Source organism: Callospermophilus lateralis, chromosome 10 (assembly GCF_048772815.1).
Source record: "Callospermophilus lateralis isolate mCalLat2 chromosome 10, mCalLat2.hap1, whole genome shotgun sequence".
Classification (NCBI taxonomy): Eukaryota; Metazoa; Chordata; class Mammalia; order Rodentia; family Sciuridae; genus Callospermophilus; species Callospermophilus lateralis.
This window is the reverse complement of record NC_135314.1, coordinates 53,891,026-53,911,577: the sequence shown is the minus strand read 5'-3', so window position 1 is coordinate 53,911,577 and position 20,552 is coordinate 53,891,026. Positions and strand designations below refer to the sequence as shown.

General features: G+C 33.5%; 1 protein-coding gene across 8 annotated transcripts in view; it reads right to left on the bottom strand.

Moving 5' to 3' along the window:
* Window positions 1-207: 207 nt before the first annotated feature.
* Window positions 208-20,552, bottom strand: part of Znf148 (zinc finger protein 148) — a 145,040-nt gene continuing 124,695 nt past the window's right edge. For all 8 annotated transcript variants that reach the window (XM_076867538.1, XM_076867539.1, XM_076867542.1 and 5 more), the window contains 2 exons: window positions 8,715-8,833; window positions 208-8,451 (listed from right to left, as the gene is read on the bottom strand). In XM_076867538.1, the coding sequence (XP_076723653.1) occupies window positions 6,853-8,451; window positions 8,715-8,833 (1,718 nt within the window). In that variant the 3' untranslated portion in view covers window positions 208-6,852. The remainder of the gene's footprint in view (window positions 8,452-8,714; window positions 8,834-20,552) is intronic.

The following is a 20,552-nucleotide window of genomic DNA, read 5'->3' as shown; positions in this document are numbered from 1 at the left end:
ACTTATTCTAATATTTTATAAGATTCACCAAAGAGGGAAAGAACAGATATAACTCTGAAAAAAAATTAAAACTCTATCCAAATATATAATTAGAAAAATGTTCATATTCTTTTTGTGTGATAACTTGTCAAGTAAGACTCAATGACAACACATTAATTCAAGTGACTTCAATTTTATTTTATTTTTCGTATAATCTTCAGGTGGGAGAAGTGTCATGTAGAGTATTCTTCCCACCCCTCACCCCACCAATTTGAATCATTCAAGAACTGGGATCTAAGAAATGCATTAGTAGACTATCAGTGGTATTATTATGTACAATTGGTTACAGCACCATGCTAATAAGCCGGGGTCATAGGATTCGTCTCCGCAAGGGCCAATTAATTTACCTTTGTCCCATGGACCCAGGCTGCACTCCTGACTGCTGACAGCTTTCTTACAATGCATCCCACTGTCATGAGATAAGGTACTGGCAAAAGTAGTAGATAAATGAAAACAAATTATCTACACTAATCAAAGGGGAAAAAAATCCCATGTATGCTACTGATGGTGATTAATAGAATCTTATCTGTAAAGAAAAAAAACAAAACATATGCTGTTTGCTCTACATTAAACATTTCTAGTCTAAAATATTCAATGACAGTAACATTTGACTCTTGCACTTGACAACTAATAAATAAAACATTCCACAAAAAGCTACAGTAAAGACCCTGATAATTGTTATCCAATCTGTTAACTGTTAATTCCACACAGACATCCTTTTTTAATATTAACTATGTACCATGGTTTTTGCATATTTACCACTAGTTATTTGGTTCAAAAAACTGTGAAAAATCAGCTAGAAAATTAGACATAAAACTGTATTCTGTATTTTATTTTTCAAACAGCCAGTGTCCACATTTAAAATGCAGAATTTGAAATGTAAGTCTAATAATTCAATTTAAATAAAGCAAAACAACTTCCTTTAGAATCACAATACATAAAATGTTATTATAAACTCCTTAAGTGGCAAGACTAACTATATGACAACAGTGTCAAAAGCTGTGAAACTCATTAAACCTCTTAATGAGTAAGTCAGTTTAAAGAACATTTCTACGTTCCATGACTACACATGAAACAAGCTTTCACTGTATTATAAAGACTCAGCAAATCATGGCAATCATATGGGGTCAACCAAGACTTTTTTAACAATGATGATAAAAATGTATTTAAACATAAAATCCTCCCAATTGTTTAAAAACAATTAAATATGGAGGACAAAATATATTAAAAAATATACTGACTTACTAAATTTCAATCATCAGGCTGCTGATGTAAAAGTTTGTATTTAAAAATATCACAAATATCTTATTTAACAGTGAAAATTTCCATGTGGTAAGTTTCATCGCAAAGCGATTTTCACCTGAGTAGATTTGGAAATTTAATGCTCATATTTTGGGGGGAGGATAAGGAAAGAGCCACTTTTTATCTGATCTGAGTTTGCAGTTGATTCCTCCACACTGATTTCCTAGGGGCTGAAGAAACAATCTGCTGTGACTTTTCCAAGTCATACCATGCCCCCCACCTTCCCTCATAAATTTGCTCTGGCATTTCACGAATTCTCAATATCCATCAAATATTTCCACTTAGTTACCAATTCAAGCTTGGCAACTAGATCCATTCAGTTCTACACAACAGCGTCTATATTATGTACATGTTTAATTATCAATAGGAAATAGAAAATAAAATTTTACAGTGATTGAGAAAAGGGTCAGAAAATTGGATAGGAAAAATAATACTGTATAATCAGAATAGCCTATTATCCTACCAGTTTCAATGACAAGGTTTTTCTTTTATTAGCTGATATACAAAGAAGGTGTAGGGAATCCCAGGAAAATAACACTATGTATCAGAAAATTCAAATGCTCCACCATCAGGATTTCCATCACACATTTAATTTCTTCTGTACAATTTTTATAAACTTGTTTTCTTTTCAAAATCATCAGATTTCCAGATTAAATTCAGCACTACACAGTATGCCCTTGAAGTAAAATGAGGTTACCTGCTTTATTTGGATACCAAGTTCCCTTCCAGACAGCATTAAAATAAAGACAAGTAAGACTACACAGATAAAATCCAGTATAATTCAAATCCAACAATGAAAAATTTCCCCCATATTGTTGCAAAATTCTTTCTACTGAAATGCTTTGCTACAATAATAAAAAGCATACATTACATATAAAAGATACCAGTGTACTAAAAAGTGACAGAAGTGGACTAGCAAATCCTTCAAAGCACATTATATAAATGACTAGCATTTAAAAACATTTCTCCTATAAAATGTAGGTCATATACATTTATAAATTGGCGGTTTTATTTCTAAAGCAGTGATGTGTGTGTTCAAATAGTTAGCTGTTCTGTACAGTATTATATTGACTCACTTCAAACTACAATAAGTTTGTCTTTCTTTGTATTGAAGTTGAATAAAGTCATCTGATTAGCTGAGAAATCAAGCTTGAAAAATAAGTATCTAAAAATCAAAGTAGAAAGTTAGAATTATTGAAATGTAGCTATGAAATATGAAGAGAACTATCTATTTCACAATGGAGCTGAAGTCACCTCAAAACTTACGGGCTTGAATCTATATCAGAAACAAATATTAAAATCCAAAGCAAATCACAAAGTTAGGTAGCAGTACAGAAGCAGGGAAAAACAACAACAACAACAACAACAACAACACATCCCTTCCTTCAGTGTGATGGGCACTAAGTTTTGCGGTCTTCCTCCATCTTGCAGAAGAGTGGTAAGGCCATTCAATGCTTAGTGAAAGTGAGTACAGATGAAGCCAGATTTAGCCTGTCTCCTCTGCAACTTCAATTATGCTGTGTAAACAGTGTTACGTTCCAAAAGGAGGAACAATGGAATTTGCTTATAAAAACTGATTAAAGATAATCATCATTAAATGAAATAAGGATAATAACTCTGAAATGTTTTTAGAACTTTCCTGATGCTACTTGTAAAGTTAGCACTGCTATGTATTATTGCTTACATACAGTACAACATCATATGCCTTCTAACATAAAGCAGTACTGTGATTTGTTTGTACATATTTACAGATTCTTAAAAACAAGCTGTAAAAACATTACATACTTTCAGACAATACAAATTAGCACATTGGTACTCACTTCAAAACAAATGGAATGCATAACATTAATAAACATCATAAAGGAAGACTCACATGAAAGTCCTTGATTGTCAAGACACATTTATATATAAACTCTAACTGTGCAGAATTAAAGATTCAATCATAGGTACATCCTTACTTGATGAACCGTATTTACAGCATGGTATTGCATAAAAAAATAAAATAATGTTTACAGGGTTTTACTTTTTTATCCATTTTGGATTAAAGAAAGCAACAAACATAACAAGAAATGTTTGTCTGCTTTAGTTTGTTTCCTACCAAAGTTTAAGTGAAAAAAAGGAAACATACGGTTTTTATTTGCAGAATATAGCAAAATAACTGGAAAATTATTTCCCTGAAATAAAGCAATTTGAAACGGAAAAGGTTTAAATTAAAATTGCAGACTCAAAAATTTCTCATTGATTATAATAGTGCTTCTTCAAGTAAATACATACTGTGAAAAAATGAGTTCTAGTTTAAAATGTTCTAAGATACGCAGTACTACAATAATGCCTACTTTTAAAGTTTCCCGGCTTTTATTTATTTATTCATTCATTTACTTATTTATTTATTTATTTTAAACAGCCCTTTAAATACCCAAATTAATAAAGTGAAAGAAGTGGCAAAAGATCTAACCTTATAGCACTTTGCAAGTGTCTCGCATCTGTGGAAATGAAAGCCTGCCCTGAGCACAACGCCTTTTCTGCCTCTCGAGAGAGAAAATGACCCAATTGCTGGCATCTTCAGCCAGAGCTAAGAAGATGGATCTAAAAAATTTAGGAGCCACCCAAATATTCTAAACCAAATGAAATATATGTGCAATAAAATTTTAAGTTAAAAAAGACACTTTTAAAAGATGTTGAAGAGATACTACTTTATCTAATATGATGTTTCCAATGCTCAAACATAAAAGTAGAACCTAAGAGAAAAAAAAAAGCACACCTCGCTCACAGAGATCAAGGATTTAAGGGTGAAAGAGCATGTTTTTATAGAACAATTTGTTCACTGAGCGAAATGAGAAACATGAATTACAAAGGATATCTCATATCCTCCATGTTTCAAATCTAAAGCAGCACACAAGGCCACTTATTTTCTCTATTAATGCCCAGATAGAAATTAAACAATTTTCTGAACCAAAACGGGGAAACCCAAACTGACCAGATGTTTATCATAGGATGATAATACAAGATAAGTTTGGTAGGCATTTAGAATTTCACAGTAAAACAGTGATGACTGTACTTAAATGGTAAGTCAATAAGTTATGCTGGCTAATTATCAGTTATCTGAAAAATGCTTATAACCTGGTAGAAAAGTCTGCCATTTTGTAGATTTAAAGAAATGTGTTGAAGACAGGAATGCAACACCTGAAAATCTGTTTGCATAACTACCATTTTAAAAGGCCTTCCTTCCTAAGCTTATCCAAACTGCTCAGCAATAGTCACATTCTTAAAACTGTGCTGGTGATGTTAAAACAAACAAAAAATTTTACACAGTACCAAGAACTGCATCAAGTTCCCAAAGGAACACATTTCCGATCAGGCTTAAAAAAATAAAAATCAACTCAGGAAATAAGTGCCTACTGTCATCAAAAGTACTATAAGAAAAATGCCTATAGGATGAGCACAGTTCCATTTTTAACATCTCACCTGAAATAATTCTTCTTGCAATTAAGTGATGCATAACACAACACACACATCAATCTTAAGGTCAATAATGGCAGAATTAAATATTTACTTCAAAGAAGTCTAAATTATTGAAAACTTTGGCAGCAAAGAAAGCTGTCAAATGGGAAAACTAGTATTTCAAACAAAGCTTAATAACCAAAGTGTAGAGGAAACCACATTAAACATAATTTATATTCCTTAACATAAAAACACCAATATATTCAAAATAAATGAATATAAGTGAAGAATATTGGAGGGGATATTTCTTTGTTCCCTTTCTTTATGAGAACAGTCTTGGGATAACATTAAATAAGAGACAAAAATAATTTAAATGGATAACATATTCTATACTGAAACAAAGAATGTAGACCTACAAGACCAATATAAAAGTTAAAATGGAAATTAACAGCTTCTTCTTCCAAAGACATTAATTTTAGGTTACCACTGGTGCTATATATCAGTACGTGCATTGTGACAAAGATGGCGGAAATTTAAAATACAAAACCCAAAAAGTTGGAACAAATTAAAGAGGATGATAGCATCAATATGACTGTTACGCTCCAAAAATCAGAACTGTCCAATGTGTAACTTAAACCATCATTCTTCAGAAAAGTATATATATAAAAGTACTATTTATTGTACCATGCTGTATTATTTTAAGACAAAGTATTAAAAAAAAAAAAAACATTCATGGTATAAGGATAAAGTCTGTAGTTTATTTAGATTTTGAAATGCAACAAAAAATTTCCGGTCACTCATCTAGCTGAAAAAGAAATTGTAGTTACTGGAGTTAGTAAACACTTTTGGTTTGTAAAACTGTAATGAGCAGTGTTCATTAAAAAGTAACTCAAGATAAAATAAGCAATTAAAAAGCCCATTTCTTGTTTCTCTGGACACTGTTTAATAATCCAAGAGTCTAGAAAGAGAAGGATTAAACCAAGTTTTACAGTTCCAAAGATAACCCAATTTCCTTTTATTGCCCAAAATTAAAATTGTCAATTATGAGATGATTATGACACAACCATATCAAACCTAAAACTCTAATTTTTTCACTTTTGAGAAATCAAATACCAAATAGATTCTAAGTGCTCTATGTTAACTGAAGTGTATATGTAAAGTAAAATACAATTAAGATTTAAAATGTGGAATATACATTTTGTGTAAGCATTATGTTCTTGGGAATGTAATCTACAGAATATTTTTTACTAAAACTTCAAAACCTTGATACTTGCACATGAAAAAAATCATAAAAAAATATCTAGGTACAACTGTACAAAGAAACTGACACCAATATGCATACTTCCATAGAGAAGTGAATGCTTCAACAGTTGTGTATTTTGGTAAAAGTTTTGAAAGTATGCATATATTAAAAGTAATTAGGCTTTTAAATAGTGGAGTCTTAGACTATCAGATTTTTATTACTTTTTTTTCTTCAAAAAAAAACACATGTCAATATAATGCAAAATGAAAATCAAGGGTATATGGCATATCATTCTTTTTGAAAGGTGGTTTTCTTCTTTTTTTCCCCCTATAGGACAAACTAATGTATTTAAGCCATAATCTCTTGACATTTAAACTTTAAGTTCACTCTGTCTGTAAAGTATACTCAGATTCCCTGCTGAAGTGCAATGACTATGCTGAAAAACTTAGAAACAGTATGAGTAAATTTCACACAATTACTAATCTCCTATGAATGTACAATGTTATCAGTTAGGAAACAATTGTGCGAAAGTCTTTTTTTTTTCCTTTTTAACTTGGTGTAGGTGGAATAGCAAGTTTCTGATCTAAAACAAGTATATGCATTGCTTCTATAAAGGTGACAACATGTAAGGCAGTTCAAAGAATGCTGACTAACCAAACAAAACGTAGTTATGGGATTATCTTGCTATTCATATCAGCTTAACTTGTTATAACGCATTGCTCTTAAATCTGTACAGCACTCCATTTTACACAGAGTAACCCCACTCTTGATTAATCTGTTCTAAAGTGCCAATATTATTTACATCTTTTTTTTTTTTTTTTTTTTTTTTAGCCAAAAGTCTGGCCAGTTGTGGCATCTGGTGAAGATGTCATCCCAGCTCTGTTATCATTTACATTCACCAAGGGAAATTCTGAAAATTCAGCACTTGTCCCTGGTCCCCGAAGGTTCACCTGTCCATTGGCAGTGCTAAATTGAGTAGCTATTCCAGCTCTGGATCCATGATATGGAGCACGGAAAGGCTGTTCAAAGGAGCTCATTTGGTAAGCTTGGTGGACAGGCTGAGCCTCAGCTTTCTTCTGAGAAGTCACTTGATCCAAAAAGTCCTGTGTTGATGTGGCAGAAGCATGGTTTGTCTCATCACCTGAAAAGGGAAATGAGTGCTGTGAATCACCAACTATTAGTCCAAAGTGGGACTTATCTGGAGTTGTTCTTAGTGGAGAATTCATTCCTGATCGAAAGCTATTGATGGGCATGGCTGCATAGACTTGCTTGTCTATGGAAGAGAATGCTGGCTGATTTGGAAGGGTCTGGTTATCAGTCACAAAGTTAAGGCTCGGGCTATTCAAATAGGCATCATTTTGGCTAGTTCTGTCCAAAGCCTGCTGCAGAAACTTCGAGTATTCCTGCAACATGTTGGCTTTATCTGATGAGGATGCTTGGGAGCTTGATCCAACATTCTCTGACTGGGTGACTTCCGGTACTTCTGATGAATTTATTGATATGCTAGAAGTCACTTCAGTGTCTGCAACACTGAAGGAAATCTCATGCTGTCCATTAGCTTTATGGGAATAATGATCCAACAAAGTCTGCAGTACCTCATCGGGAATAACATTTTTGTCATGATTACTCTTAATCTCCACATTCAGTGCTTGTGAATCTAATATGGATGCTGTGGTACTTTCATCAATGACACTTGCCACAGCTGCTTGTGTTACAGAAGGCTGTGACGCTATGGTACCCACATTCAGTGCATACTCCCTGCTGTTGTTACTTGCTGCTTGAAGATACCGCTTTTTCTTCAAAAATTGCATGGCATCATCATAATTAGTACTACTATGCACAGGTTTACTGGGTCCCTCTTGCAAGTTATCAACCTGATCAATGTCAGTATTGCCTTCTGAGTCCAGTAAAGCTTGTTTATCCACAAGTTCAAATGCATACTTTGAAACTTTGCTCTCTTCATATGTAGATAAAGGTGAAATTGTTTGATTTTGCTCCAGTGGCTGTTTCAGACTTCTCTTACTATTAATTTTTTTGAGAACCAACTTTGGTGGGTGTATTTCTCCTGATGCATCTTCTAAATGAGATCCCCCAACTGAAGAATGTGGCATTTCAACTGCATACTCTGCCACCATATACTCATCTTTTACTTTAGTACTTGAAGAATAAAGAGGCAAGTAATCATTTTTGTCTTTCTTCAGGTCAGATTTATCCAAAGAACTCTCTTTGTCCATACCAGATGATTTCTTCTCAGTTTTCTGCCTTTTCTTTTTTGGCAGTGAATTATCTTTTGGTGATGTGGAAAAGCCAGAATCTTCTTCAGATGTCAGAAGGCCACCTTTGATGGCACATCTGTTTAGTTTTTTGTCATGATTTTCATGGCACATTCGTTTATGTTTCAATACACGATCTGTTCTGGAAAAATACTGTTGAATTCAGAGGTTGGAAGTGGGTTTTTTGTTGTTGTATTTGTGTTTTTGGTCAAACAAAGAAGAGAAAAAAGAAAAAAATTAGTATAAGCATAATATAAGCAATTCCAAACAAATTAACAGAGCCAATTTTCTATTATAAATCTTATCAATAAGAATTTAGAAGTTCCTCAAATAGTCTTAGTAGTAAACAGCATTTTCTAATTTCTTAGATTTTATAACTTAATAAGGATAGAACAATTGCAAACTACCTATCTTACCTGTAAACAGTATTCACACTGGTAAGGTTTTTCTCCACTGTGAGTTCTCTTATGCCTTTCCATATGGTATTTTTGTATGAATCTCATACCACATTCATCACAGCGAAATGGTTTTTCACCTAGTACATGACAGAAAGTTTAAAACAAAACAAATATTGTAAAATAATGAATTGCTTTGCAATAAGAAACTCTAAATATCCTTTGATAGTTATGATAATTCACTCTTTTTAAATGATAAAAAGTGCTCCCTATTCTAAAAGCTGAAAGCAGGGATACTCAATTTTCCTCCCTTCTGTTATGTGTGCATAGAACATAATCTCTAGAATGACCAGGAGAACAAGAAATTTATAGCAATATGAACATTCTTTCAGCAGAGTAGTTGATAATTTCTTATCTTTCTTTTTAATCATTTAAAATAATATATCAGAACTTTAAAAAATGTTATTCATGAAGAGTCTAATATAATTCTTAGGTACAGCTTCTTAATTCTTAATCTATTTTAGAAACATTTGTGGTTAAATGAAAATATAAACCCTGGAAAAATACTCTTTAAAATCTAATGTAAGGGCTGTGGCTGTGGCTCAGTGGTAGAGTGCTTGCCTAGTATGGGTGAGTGAGGCACTGGGTTTGATTCTCAGCATCGTGTATAAATAAATAAAATAAAGTCTATTGACAACAATAAAAAAATTTAAAAAACATTAAGACATAAAACAAGCTTAGAGACCAAATTTCAAAAGTAAGGTTTGTTTTTTATTTTTTAAAATATTTATTTAGTTGTAGATGAACATACAGTATCTTTATTTATTTTTATGTGGTGCTGAGGATGGAACCCAGTGCCTCACACATGTGAAGCAAGCACTTTACCACTGAGCTACGGCCTCAGCCCCAAAAGTGAGGTCTGTTTATACTGATTCTTTTTGGCGGTAAGGTAGGTACTGGGGATTGAACCACTGAGCTACATTCCCCAATCTTTTTTTATTTTTTATATTTTTAAAATATTGAGACAGGATTTCACTAAGTTGCTGAGGCAGGACTTGAATTGAACTTGAGATAGTGATTGTCCTGCTTTAGCCTCCAAGTCACTGGGATTATAGGCATGTGCCACCATGCCTGGCTATATTTATTCTTTTTCTCAACTAAAACCAGCATTTCTTGTCATCTGGGGATGAATTATAAATTGAGTATTGTTAATTATACATACAACTGCTCTACCCCTATCCCTTAATTCCTTAAGAACTTTTAAACTATAAGATTCCATTACTATAGAGTTCTATAGTTTTTACTGATATAGTTTATAGAATAATTGGAAAAACACGATACACATATTATAAAATGACAATACATAAAACTATATCAAGCTCTGGTTTACTTTTACAATTTTTACATTACCCTGTTTCCCTTCTTAACTTTATCCTTCAATCAAAATATCTACCATCTCACACTTCCTACTTTTTTTTTATTGGTTGTTCAAAACATTACAAAGTTCTTGACATATCATATTTCATACATTTGATTCAAGTGGGTTATGAACTCCCATTTTTACCCCATATACAGATTGCAGAATCACATCGGTTACACATCCACGTTTTTACATATTGCCATACTAGTGACTGTTGTGTTCTGCTATCTTTCCTATCCTCTACTATCCCCCCTCCCTTCCCATCTTCTCTCTCTACCCCATCTACTGTAATTCATTTCTCTCCCTTGATTTTTTTCCCCTTTCCCCTCACATCCTCTTATATGTAATTTTGTATAACAATGAGGGTCTCCTTCCATTTCCATGCAATTTCCCTTCTCTCTCCCTTTCCCTCCCACCTCTCGTCCCTGTTTAATGTTAATCTTTTTCTCATGCTCTTCCTCCCTGCTCTGTTTTTAGTTGCTCTCTTTATAGCAAAGAAGACATTTGGCATTCGTTTTTTAGGGATTAGCTAGCTTCACTTAGCATAATCTGCTCTAATGCCATCCATTTCCCTGCAAATTCCATGATTTTGTCATTTTTTAGTGCTGAGTAATACTCCATTGTGTATAAATGCCACATTTAAAAAATCCATTTATCTATTGAAGGGCATCTAAATTGGTTCCACAGTCTAGCTATTGTGAATTGTCACACTTCCTACTTTCACCTTGATCCATGCTGCTCCTTCAGTCAGGAATGCCCACTAAGTGTTCAGACACCACCCTCCCAATGAGACCAAATCAATCTCCTATGGGATACTTTGCTCCTTCTTTCTGAATTTCCACAGAACTCCATTAAAACAATTCCTACGGCACTTATTACTTACAAGTCAATAATTATTTCATACATTTCTAATTTTTACCATATTATGCTTCCTTAGACTTAAATTATATTTAGGTAGCTCAAAATCCCTTTTGTTATCTTTAGGTGCCAAACAAATGATTACTACCGTGAATTACCAGTGAGAAAAATGTTATTATGAGTAGTTATGATTTGGAAAAGCTTTTTGGAAATGTTAGGAATCTAAGTGAAGTAGCACCTGAAGTTAAAATTCCACAGAAAGAAAATTTTGAGAAGAATAACAGAGCTGCTAACTGTTTTTAGATACTGTTTGATGTCCAGAAGAAATGGTGCCTAAGAATAGAATTTAATTTGGCAACAAGTAAATTATATAACCTGGTAAGTCCCAAGTTTTCAATTCTATGCCTATTTCAACAAAATCAACACAGGTGCATTAAAATAGATTGTAATTCATAATCTGAGTTTGTATGTTGTCTATTAATTAATACAATTTTATAATTATTATTGTTATTATGGAATTACATATTACATACTATATTTAAGGTTTTATATGTGTTTCTTTTTTAAAATTTTTATTAGTCATTGAATGATCTTTATTTATTTAATTGCTTATATGTGGTGCCAAGAATTGAACTGAGTGCCTCACGCATGCTAGGCAAGCATTCTACCACCGAGCCACAACTCCAGCCTCTATATGTATTTCTTATCTGAGACAATGGGACAAAATGGTTAAAAATTACAAGGATGTAACTTAGAGTTACCAAATTTTAGGGCAAATGAGACTTTCCGGTGGCTTTCAAATTGTGTTCTTGCAGGTTCCACAGAGGCTCCCATGCACTGCTGCTGATGTGGCAAAAGGTTCAATGCTTATTAAGCAAATTCAGTTGCAGAGTAGCTCGCTTTGATATACTGGGACTCCAAGGAAACATTCCAAGGGTCCAGAGGTTAGAGGCTAGAAAGCTTTATCAATTAATCTAGACATTAAAGAAATACTGAAGCCCAGAAAAGTTAAGGAACTTGCACACCAAATAATTAATACAGTAGAAGTCTGGAGAGGAGAATACTTATTCAGGAAGTTTGGAAGAAATGGAATGAGAAATGAGATGGGAAATAGTAAAGTAATCCATTCAAGAATACATTATTAAAGAAAAGGAGACAAAGCTGAAGGCAAAGGAATCAGTGTAGAAGAAAAACTGAACTAAAATTCAATTATTACAGTGAATAATCAAAGGAATAAGATTCCAAAGAACCAAGAAGGAACAGATAATGTTGGAAAGAAGTAAGAAAAGGTGCACATTTTAAAATATAGAATGTAGATGATAGAGATCATTAGGTTAGAACTTAAATCATTTATCAAAAGCAAGAAAGGATACAAGAGAAAATGAGTATGTTGATTAAAATTCAATTAAATCTGCCTAATATTTGTAGACTAGAAGACAATATTGTTAAGATGGTAACATTCCTCAAACTGATCAGAAGATTCAAAGTAGAAATTCACAACCTTATACTAAAACTCACATCCAAAAACAGTTTTTAAAAACCACATAATCAAGGTAATGTGCTAATGGCTTAAGGACAGATATGTATTAAGAAATGGAATTGAGTGGGCTCGGGTGTGGCTTAGCAGTAGAGCACTAGCATATACGAAGTCCTGGTTCAATCCCTAGCACAACAAAAGCAACAAACAAACAAATACAAAAGAAATGGAGTTTAAAGTCTGGAGGAAAACCTTTACATTTATGGTCAAGTGGTTTTCTAAAAAGGTGCCAAGACAAGGGCTGGGGTTGTAGCTCATTGGTAGAGCATTTAACTAGCACATGTGAGACCCTGGGTTCGATCCTCAGCACAACTTAAAAAAAAAAAAAAGAGGTGCCAAGGCAGGCTGGGGTTGTGGCTCAGTGGTAGAGTACTTGCCTAGCATGTGTGAGGCACCGAGTTCAATTCTCAGCACCACATATAAATAAATTAATAAAGGTCCATCAACAATTTAAAAAATATTTTTTAAAAAGGTGCCAAAGCAATTCAATGGAGAAAGAATAGTGTTTTCAACAAATGTGCTTGGACAACTTAATACTCACATGCAAAAGAACGAAGAAGATGCCTCCTACCTCACATCATAAATAAAAATACCTCAAAATGTATCATAGGCCTTAATGTTAGGACCAAAACTATTAAAATAACAGAATAAAACACAGGAATAATCTTCATGACCTTGGCTAGGCAATGGTTTCTTAGGTATGATACCAAAACACAATAACAAACAAAAAAAAAAAAATGAACTTCATCAAAGTTAAAACTTGTGCTTCAAAGGACACTATCCTTACCTCGCCCTGCAAAAAATGTTTGCTATTGTGGGAAACTATGGTAATTCCTCAAAGACCTACCACATGACACAACAATTCTATTCCTAAGTATATTTTCAAAAGAATTAAAAAACAGGAACTCAAACAGATACCTGTATACCAAAATATATCACAGTGTTATTCAAAACAGATGAAAGGTGAAGCAAGCCACTCTCGATCAACTTAAACAGGGAGAAAAATGTGATGGGTACAAACAATGGAACAGTATTCAGTTGTAAAAATGAAATCCTGATACATACTACCTACAAACATGGGATAAACCTTGAAGATATTTTGCAAAGAGAAAGAAGTCAGATACGAAAAGGATAAATAGGGACCGAGTCTACTTATATGACGGATATAGAATAGGCAAATTCAGAAACACTGAAAATAGACCAGTGGCACAAGAACCAGGGGAGGCATCGAGGGGATGTTACTGTTTAATGGTTGTAAAGTTTCTGAAGTCTGGATTTTTTTTTTTTTTTTTTTTGTCACTTTCTGAGATGGAGTCTTGTTATGCTGCCCAGGCTGGCTTCATATTTACAATCCTCCTGACTCAGTCTGGGGAATAGCTGGACTCACAGGCATACAACAAGTGCCTGGGCTTGATTACAGAGGTTGTTTGTTTATATAACCTTATAAATTTGCTTAATGCTATTACATTGTATAGTTTAAAATGAATCAAATAATAAAATTCCATGCAATCATTTTTTTAAAAGTGAAAAGACAACTCAGAATGGGACAATTTATGAATCATATATTTGATAAGGGATATAATTGAGAATATAAAACAGCTCTTTGTATAAGAAAAGATGTAAAAATGACCAATTAGCATATAAAAAGATGCTCAACATCATAATTAATTAGTAAAATATAAATCAAAACCACAATGTTTTCAAACCTACTAGGGATGGCTAAAATAGTAACAAGTATTAGCACTGGGTTGTAGATGGCTGTTATGATTATGAAATAGTATGATTACTGTGGAAAACAGTTTTGCAAGCCATCAAAATGTTATAGCTACCATATGACCCAGCGATTCTATTCCTAGGCTTATAACCAAGAGAACTAAATACTTAAGCCCTCATAAGCATTGTACACAAGTATTAATTAAAATACAGCATTATTTACAATAGCCAAAAAGTAGAAACAGTCCAAATATCCACCAGTTGGATCCATGTGTGCATTATGCAGCTAAAAAAAAAAAAAAAGGAATAAGGTACATGCTACAACATGTCCAGAATGAGCAGATCATACTGACAGAAAGCAAATTAATGGCTGCCTTGAGCTGAGACGAAGTGGGCAATAAAGGTGAATGCTAATAGGTATGGGTTTCTTTTGGGGGTGATGACAGTGTTCTAAAAATTAGACAGTGATAGTACAACTCTGTAAGATACTAAAAACTGCTGAACTGCATACTTTATATAGATGGGTTTTTCTGATACTGTGAATTTTATCTCAATAAAGTTATGATTTTAAGGGGCTGGGGTTGTGGCTCAGCAGTAAAGCACGTGCAGGACCCTGAGTTTGATCCTCAGCACCACATAATAATAAATAAGTTAAATAAAGGCATTGTGTCCAACTACAACTAAAAAATAAATATTTTTTTAAAAAGATTATGATTTTAAAAATATAGTATAAGAGCTGGGGCTGTAGCTCAGCGGTCAAGTGCTTGCCTAGCATGTGTGAAGCACTGGGTTCAAGCCTCAGCACACATAAAATACAGGTATTGTGTCTATCTACAACCAAAAATATTTTTTTTAAATACTGCATAAGCACACAATTGGTACCACCCAAAGTACATAAATTAGAAATTCTTTCTTTCATCTAGGAACTCAAAATTAGACAACATAAATTAACTGAAAAAATTCCATGTTTAAATTATCTGCATTCTAACAGATGATCAAGAAGTTAATACCTTATTTAGCCAGAAGTAACACAAAGAAACTTCCTTTAACAAAAAGAGTACTAGACACATAAATGCCTCAAAAACAATTTGTACAAATGTTTCTTTGTTGTTACAAACAACCACTCACAGCTCCTGCAAATTAAATAAAGGTTGAGCATCCCTAATTAAAAAATCTGAAATGTTCCAAAACCTGAAAGCCAACATGAGGCTATAAATGGGAAATTTCACACTGTGAAACTATATTTCAAGCATAAAATAAAAAAAATATTGAATAAAATTACCTTCAAGCTATGTATATGAGGTGTATACAACATAGTAAGTTTCATGTTTAGACATGAGTCACATCCCTCAAGATCTCATTATGTATATACAAACATTCCCAATCCAAAAAAAACAAAAAACTGAAATCTCTAATATTTCTGGTCCCAAGTATTTCTTATACTCAACCTGTAGAACAAATATGATGTCTAAATAAGTCAAAGATTAATGTAACCACAAACTGATCTTCCACAGTCATTTTATTATTGTTTGGTTACCCATTGTTGTTATTCTCAATTCTATTCCTGTCTTTTGCTCCCCTTTAGTATTTCCTTCCTTTTTAACTCTCATATTTCTTTTTCCTCCCATTTTTATAATTCTCTTCTTTCCTACCTTTTTAACTAGCCACTTTAGAAAAATTTTAAATGTGTTTTGTCATTTAATAATCTGTTGTTTATAAATTAGGTAATATATGTGCATGGTTCTAAAAAAATCAAAATAATATAAACAAGCTATCCTATCCTATCCCTGCCCTGCCACATATTGTTTTTAAGTTTCTTTCAAGAGTTTCTTGACACAAGTACAAGCTAAATACATGGTCTCTTTTCTATGTTCCCCTCTTTCTTTTACAAAGATAACATACTTTACTTACTGTTCCCATTTGTTTTTTGTGTTTTGTTTGGTACTGGGGACCAAATCCAGGGGCATAGCTCCACAACTGAGTTACATCCTCAGCCCTTTAATTTTTGTATTTTGAAACTATCTTGCTGAGTTGGCCTGGCTGGCCTCAAACTTATGATCCTCTTGCCTTAGCCTCCTGAATTTCTGGGATTACTGGTGTGTGTCACTGGGCCTGGCTTGTTCTCATATATTTTCCCCTTTAGTTAACAATATATGTTGGAGATCTCATCAGTAGAAAGAGCTATTTCATTCTGTCAGAAAATATTTTTCATATTATTTCCAAGTATCTGTTATTATAGGTAATTTTGTAATCTTTTATTATATTTGGATGATAAACTCCTAGAAACAATTCTTGATCAAATAATAAATATATTTATAATTCTGAAATATATTATCAAATTGTTCTCCCTCCACAGGAGACATTATCAATCTATATCCTCTATCAGCAAAGCTATTTCCCTATAACATCACCATATTCGACTATGTTGTCCAACTTTTTTGATAACTATACACCTAACCTGAAAACATGATCTCAGCTTGAGGTCAAACCATCTTATATCTTATTCAGTTTCTATAAACTATTCACTCATAACTTCATCCAATTTTGTGGTAGGCTGTCAGTCTTTTTCTTGAAGACTTGTAAGGGTTTTATTAAGGAGGGTGATCTTTTGTTTTTGAGTTCTAGGTTTTTCCTAGCCTTTCTATACCCTCTTGAATGGTGGAGATGAAATAAAAATTGTTAAACTTTTAAACAGCTGAATGTGTCAATCTTCTCCTTGATGGATATTGGATTCTCAGTATTATTTAGAAAGGACTGCCTTGCGCCTATCCACATTTTTACATATGTACTTTACAACTGCTTCTGCTTTTTTTTTTTTTTTTTAACATTTCATCTGATATATGGAAGTCATCTTGAGGCAGAATGGGAGGTATGAATGGTTTCTAGATGGCAATCCAGTTTTTCCAGGACCACTGATTGAAAAGTTCAGCTTTTCTTTTCCCATTTTTCTTTCCCTCTCTTATCTACTTTCTCTGGCAATTAATCTCAAACACTGTATGAAAAAGCAGTAGTGATAATGGATTCTGTATCTTGTCCCTGGCTTGGATACTTTGAATGTTTCTTACTTTTGAATGCAAATGAAAGTAAAATAACTGTTGCATATTTGCCTTAAGAAAAATAAAAACATCTAAATTTCTTTTGGAAGAAAATCCTTTTTTATTTTTCCTTTTGGGGGTCTAAGTGCTTCCACTGAAAAATGAAGACAATCTATACAGTAATTTTAAGATTAACAGGAAAAAACTTGAAGAGTAGCAAGAGGGCTGGGGTTGTGGCTCAGCTGTAGAGCACTTGCCTGGCGTGTGTGAAGCACTGGGTTCGATCCTCAGCACCACACAAAAATAAAATTTTTTTAAAAAGTAGCAAGAAATATATATTTTTTAAGCATTCAGGAAAGTAATAACATGGTGAGAAAAACATCCCAACATGTCCCACAAATGGTAATTTTCTAATACTCAAAGGCCGTAGAGTTTCTCTTCTAATGATTATCCACTAAATCCCCCACTGTGCTGTTTTTTCCTGGTAACTTTGACACGGCATATAAACAGTTTTCTATGGGTAAAAATTCTTTCTATAACAGATGGGTAACTGCTATGATTTCAATATTGTTTGAGTGAATCCCCCAAGGGTTCACCATGGAGTGGGAGCTTGGTCCTCACTGTGATAGTACTGGGAAGTGACGTGGATTAAAGAGATGGATCCTAGTGAGAAGTATTGAGAGCACTGTCCTTTAAAGGATGTGATAGTAGTTCTCTTGGGACCCTGACTACTTCTTACAAGGGGGCTTACAAAACAGCAAAACCGGCCTCTCCATAGTTGTTCTGGCTTCCCTCTCACATTCCTGCCATGATGTCATCTGTAATAATTATTACAGTTATCTTCAAAACTGATATTATCATCTGCAAAGTGGAAATATTAATATAAAATACCACAGAACCAAACATTAAATTAGATAACTCATGAAAAGCAGCAAATTGAGAATAAAGTCTGGAATATTATAAGAGCTCAATAAACAATTAACAACAGAAATGAAGAAGTTGCAAAGCCAAACAAGTCCTCACCAAAGGCTGAATTAATGGGGCTACATCAGTTGAACTTTCAGCCTCCAAAATAATAAAAAAAAAAACAACCTCTTTTCTTTATAAAGTACCTAGCTTCAGATATTCATAACTGTGATCATTAGGGTAAATTATATATAAAAAAGTTACGAGGGGGCTGGGGATGTGGCTCAAGCGGTAACACGCTCGCCTGGTATGTGCAGGGCACTGAGTTCGATCTTCAGCACCACATAAAAAATAAAATTATAAAGATGTTGTGTCCACCGAAAACTGAAAAATAAATATTTTTTAAAAAGTTATGGGGATCTAAGCTTTATGCATAATCTAGCTCACTGTGGCTTAACATTAAATCTGATTTTTGACAGTTTCAACTAACCCTTTTTTCCCACTCTTCACACCATTCCAATCTTGGTTCTTGTAAATCCCCTTTAGGTCATTAATAAAACCAAATCTCTTTCATTACTTCACTAGTCCTCTCAATGCCATTCAAGTGATCTCTTTCTTTTTCCTGAAACTCACTTTGCCCTTGGCTTCTAAGACATCCATACTTCTTCAACTTCTCCTGACTATTCCTTCATAGTGCTCTTTTCAGCTCACCCTCCTCCCTCCAAATGTTGAAGACTTCTTTGTAGGCTTTCTGCTTTTCTCATTCTATATTCTTTGGAAAGAAGGGAAGCTCACCTATTTCCATGGCTTTCATTACTCTCAATCTGAGCTCCAGATCCACACATCCAAAGTGCCTATTTAATATATCCACTTCTATGACACAGATCTCAAATACATTATATCTTGCACTAACTTGTGATCTTCAACCTGCAGCTGGGTTGAAGGAAAGCAATAACATGGTGAGACAAAGGTCACAAGTGGCAAGGTTATCTACCTAGTTATGTGAGCCAGGAGCCTATATGACTTTTTTCTGCTTTACCTTCTCTCTGCATATTCAACCAATTAATAGGTCCTACTGATTCTGCTTACTAAATGCCTGTCAAATCGGCCCACTTCTCTCTATTTCCACTGTTATCACTCAAGTTCAAGATACCATCATCTCCTGGTCTGAACTATAACATCCTTTTAAATTGTAGTCTCTCTGGGATCTGCTTTCTTCTCCTAATTCCACACTATTAGTCATCTTCTGTTAATATAAGTAAATGTAATTATGTTTAAAGCCTTTCAGTGGTCTAAAGTTCTTAGGATAAAATAAAAACTGAGTGGCATTATCACCTGGATTCTGCCTTTCTCTTGTGCCTGATCTTTCTTTATAATTCGCCCATCTAATTCCTCAGCTCTAATCAAAGTGGTGTTCTTTTAATTCCTAAAACTGGCCTGCTTCACCTTATCTCTAACATCATTTTCTCCTTAACTCCCCCACAAAATTTCTCCAAATTAGTTCATGATTATGATAGTGAATGTAAAGTATTTAACAGTCAAAAATGTTTTATCTTTCTTTATTAATGAGAATTTAAGTAGAAATTTTCATAGTCTAGTCAAAAATATTCATGATGATATCTATGACAAAGTTCATTTGGTCTAGTAATACTACTTGACAACAGAAGTTTATGACTTACATTTGTAAGTCATAAAACTTGATATGACTTTTAAGTCATTAAAAAGGACAGAAAGTTTACAAGTAAAATAAATACTATACTAACAAAAAAGAAACAGAAAAGTACTTAAGAGTGCAGATTTTAGAGCCAGATTAGCTAGTTTGTAATGCTGGTCTCAGCATTTAACTGTGAGAAATTATATGTATTATATAAACTCTTCAAAACTGATATTCTTACCTGCAAAGTAGAAATATTAATATAAAATATCACAGAATCAAACATTAAATTAGATAACTCATGAAAAGAGCAAATTGAGAATAAAGTCTGGAATATTATAAGAGCTCAATAAACAATTAACAATAGAAATGAAGAAGTTGCAAGGCATGGTAGAGCACACCTATAATCCCAGCAATTTGGGAGACTGAGGCAGGTGGACTGCAAATTTAGCCGACACCTGTCTCAAAATTAAAAATAAAAGTGCTGGGGATGAAGCTCAGTGGTAGTGAGCCCTGGGTGCCACCCGCTACCCTAAACAAAAGAAAGAAGGTACAAATGATTAGCATTATATTTACATGTTGATTATAGCTATAACTCAGTGACTGAATCATACATCTCAAATGAGAACACGTGTACGATACACAATAAACCTAGGAAAAAAATGAAATGATTTAGTAACCACAGACCCAATAATTTTGCTTATAACTTTAAAGAACATGGGAGTATCTTTGGCAT